This window comes from Trypanosoma equiperdum (genome assembly GCF_001457755.1).
Source record: "Trypanosoma equiperdum strain OVI genome assembly, contig: ctg_455, whole genome shotgun sequence".
Taxonomy (NCBI): Eukaryota; Euglenozoa; class Kinetoplastea; order Trypanosomatida; family Trypanosomatidae; genus Trypanosoma; species Trypanosoma equiperdum.
Window position 1 is genome coordinate 2924 of NW_027124371.1, and position 1869 is coordinate 4792.

Consider the following 1869-nt stretch of genomic DNA (forward strand, 5'->3'; position numbering starts at 1 on the left):
TGATCTCAAGCACCCCCGTCGTCTTTTATCGTTCTTTTCTTCACGATTTCATGAAGTGGATTTATTGTCAAGACGGACATTCATTGCCCTGTTCGCCATCTCAATTCCATCGAACTCCTCTATGGCAACACGGGTTTCCTCCTCTGTCTTCATTACAACAATACCCATACCACGGCTCTTTCCATTACGTCCCATGATAATCTCAGCGCGTTCCACTTCGCCAACCTGCTGGAACGTTTCTCGCAGCGCTACACTGGTGCAGTCAAACGGAAGATTTGATACAAACAATTTGCGACCGACTTCGTTCATTTGTTTGCTGCGTGGCTTTGGCACTACCTCATTCACATCGTTGAAGACACCCGAATTCCCATCATCGGGTAAGGCATATCCACCGCGATTCACGTAACCACCACCACGACCGAAGTTTCCCGCGCTATTATTGTATGATGTCATATTAGCGTTCGCATTCCCGAATCCCCGCATTCGCTGCTGATGCTGCTGCTGCTGCTGTTGTTGTTGCTGTTGTTGTTGTTGCTGATGTGGCGGATGATGTTGTTGTTGATGATGCTGCGGTTGTTGCAACTGCCCCTGCCGAACGTACGGAGGCATCATTTCCCGCTGCACCAACTGTGGCCGTGGCCCGTCATCAAAAAGACGGACGATAAGTCGTCTCCCTTCGAAGTCGGTTTCATCAAACATGCGAATGGCTTGCAGGGCGTCTTCCCTAGTGGCCATCGTCACCAACGCGGAGCCCTTCGGACGGCCCGTCTTGTCGGCGATAAGATCCGTGTAACGAACCTTTCCAGCACTTCTGAAGTGATCCTTCACATGCTGCCATGGGGTTTGAAAGGGGATGTTGCCCACAAAAAGAATGTTGCCGTGGTTCTGGCGACGGTCACCATCTTCAGGATCACGCTGGGGACATGATGCAGATGAATGCTCGTCGAACATATTTCCTCCTTGCATCAGGTACACCCTTTTTGCCTTGATAATTTTTTTTGGGGGGGTATTTGTTTTTATTTCTTCTTGACTTTTTTTTTTTATTATTCCCACTTTTACCTTCCCTTCCCCTTATTACTTATGTGTTTTACCCCCTTTTTTTTTTTTCGGCGCTCTTATTATTGTTAATACTCGCCTTTTTTTTGTTTTTTCCCCTTTATGGTCCTTTCCCTTCCCTGTAGATCCTTCTTTTTTTTTTTTCTTACGTTCTTTCCACTCTCCTTTAATCTGTTGTACTCCGCCCGTGTGTATGTGAAATGAATGAGATATTGTCGAAAACGCACACGTTGCAGCTCCTCCAGGAAATGGAGCGAAAAAGAAAGATATATATATATATATATATATGAGTTAACCTCGAAGGGTCTACACGCAGAGTGAACGAAAAGAAAATTATAATTCTATTAACAATAGCAACGGCGAGAACCGTTATTACTAACAAGTTCTACGTAGAAACAACGAGTCTTTTTTTTAAAAAAAAAACAGCCTGAAACATACAGAGTGACTGCGACCCCAAACGCTTCAAGTTATATGAAGTAATAAAGGAAATAAACAAGGGAGCATATTGTGAACCAAAATGGACGACTTATTCACGCATACAAATATATATTTATATATTTACGTACATTTGTATGAGACAACTTATTATGTTTGACAACCGAGTGTATGGGAAAGATCACGCGATTTGTGGTTCCCGCCTGCAGAGCCTTGGAAGATAATAGTACCACGACAGTTTTTCATATTCCTCGTCAAGCGCGCTGAGCTATATAGATCTAGATATATATGAGTTGCACCCGAATTCAACTAACGGGACACATAAAAACAGCTAGAATCCAAAGGGGGAAAAAAAATTGAAAAAAATTGAAAAAAAAA

At 43.3% G+C, this 1869-nt stretch overlaps 1 protein-coding gene across 1 annotated transcript; it reads right to left on the reverse strand.

Moving 5' to 3' along the window:
* Positions 1 to 48: 48 nt before the first annotated feature.
* TEOVI_000193600 (RNA-binding protein, putative) lies at positions 49 to 966 on the reverse strand (the record flags this gene model as incomplete). Its single annotated transcript, XM_067225090.1, has 1 exon — positions 49 to 966. The coding sequence occupies one exon, from the start codon at positions 964 to 966 to the stop codon at positions 49 to 51; it is 918 nt and encodes a 305-aa protein (XP_067081191.1).
* Positions 967 to 1869: the final 903 nt, after the last annotated feature.